At 49.4% G+C, this 953-nt stretch overlaps 1 protein-coding gene across 1 annotated transcript; it reads right to left on the minus strand.

The window, feature by feature from the left end:
* Positions 1 to 128: 128 nt before the first annotated feature.
* On the minus strand, positions 129 to 914 carry Pmar_PMAR025211 (hypothetical protein; the record flags this gene model as incomplete). Its single annotated transcript, XM_002768326.1, has 5 exons — positions 129 to 268; positions 326 to 411; positions 457 to 609; positions 657 to 741; positions 794 to 914. Coding segments are annotated over 5 exons (585 nt in total), but the record flags the coding sequence as incomplete, so codon positions are not given.
* Positions 915 to 953: the final 39 nt, after the last annotated feature.

Here is a 953-nt window from a genome sequence, read left to right on the forward strand (position 1 = left end):
ATCATACCTCGACACTTGTACCACCAAGTACTGCGGCATCGTGACGAAAGTGAAGTTCTTCACTGCTGTGACCAACTCTCCTCCCTACCATAGTAACCATCCCCCCTACACCTTAACCCAGCTACTACCAAAGCCGGACTGCGGAAACCCTCCACATTAGCAGGGGCCATGGTCCTCTTCAAACAGGCCTCAAAGGGCACCACTGGAGGAGGCGGCGACCCTTCCTCCTCCTCTTTATCATCATCAGTCTTCAACCTCTTAGCCTCCCCTGAGCCCAGCCAGCCCTACTACTACTACTACTATATACACCACCATCTACCCCTACCTTCATTGGTCCCCGATCCATGGTCACCAACAGCATCATCCATGCTCACTACCAAGGGGAATAGATTCTCCCGCCGTCTTGAGTATCTTAATATCAATACCCTATACTCAGCGAAGACCGAGAAGACCTACCTCACAGTCCCAGACTTAGTACACTCTAACCGGTCCTCTACAACATAACCAAATTCATCACTACTGAGAGTAAAGTCGTCATCATGGAAGGATGCCGAGCTCGTTGAAGCTTGTTCCGCTCGATCCAACTTGTCCAGGAAATAAAGTAGATATCTACACGGGAATTCAATACCACACCTTGGACACTTCTCAACCCTCACTCCGCTGCATCCTGCTGTGATGAGGTCGAGAAGTCGGGATGACCCTTGCCAAAGTGCTTCCGTAGACTAACTGGTGCCAACATACCTAACAGTACACCCATCGGAATATTTCACCCCTGTATAATCGTTCATGATACCATTAAAAGGGTCCAACTTCCTTTCCTCCTCTCCCTGTGGTATCGGAGGACAGTACCTCGTCCCATTGAGGGCGTTGGTCAGCTTAGCACTTCCACACAGTTCTCTGTGGGCTCCCTTCATTATCAACTGAGCACCATATTATCATACAAGTCATGATCA

The sequence above is a fragment of the Perkinsus marinus genome (assembly GCF_000006405.1).
Source record: "Perkinsus marinus ATCC 50983 genomic scaffold scf_1104296968674, whole genome shotgun sequence".
NCBI classification, from domain to species: Eukaryota; Perkinsozoa; order Perkinsida; family Perkinsidae; genus Perkinsus; species Perkinsus marinus.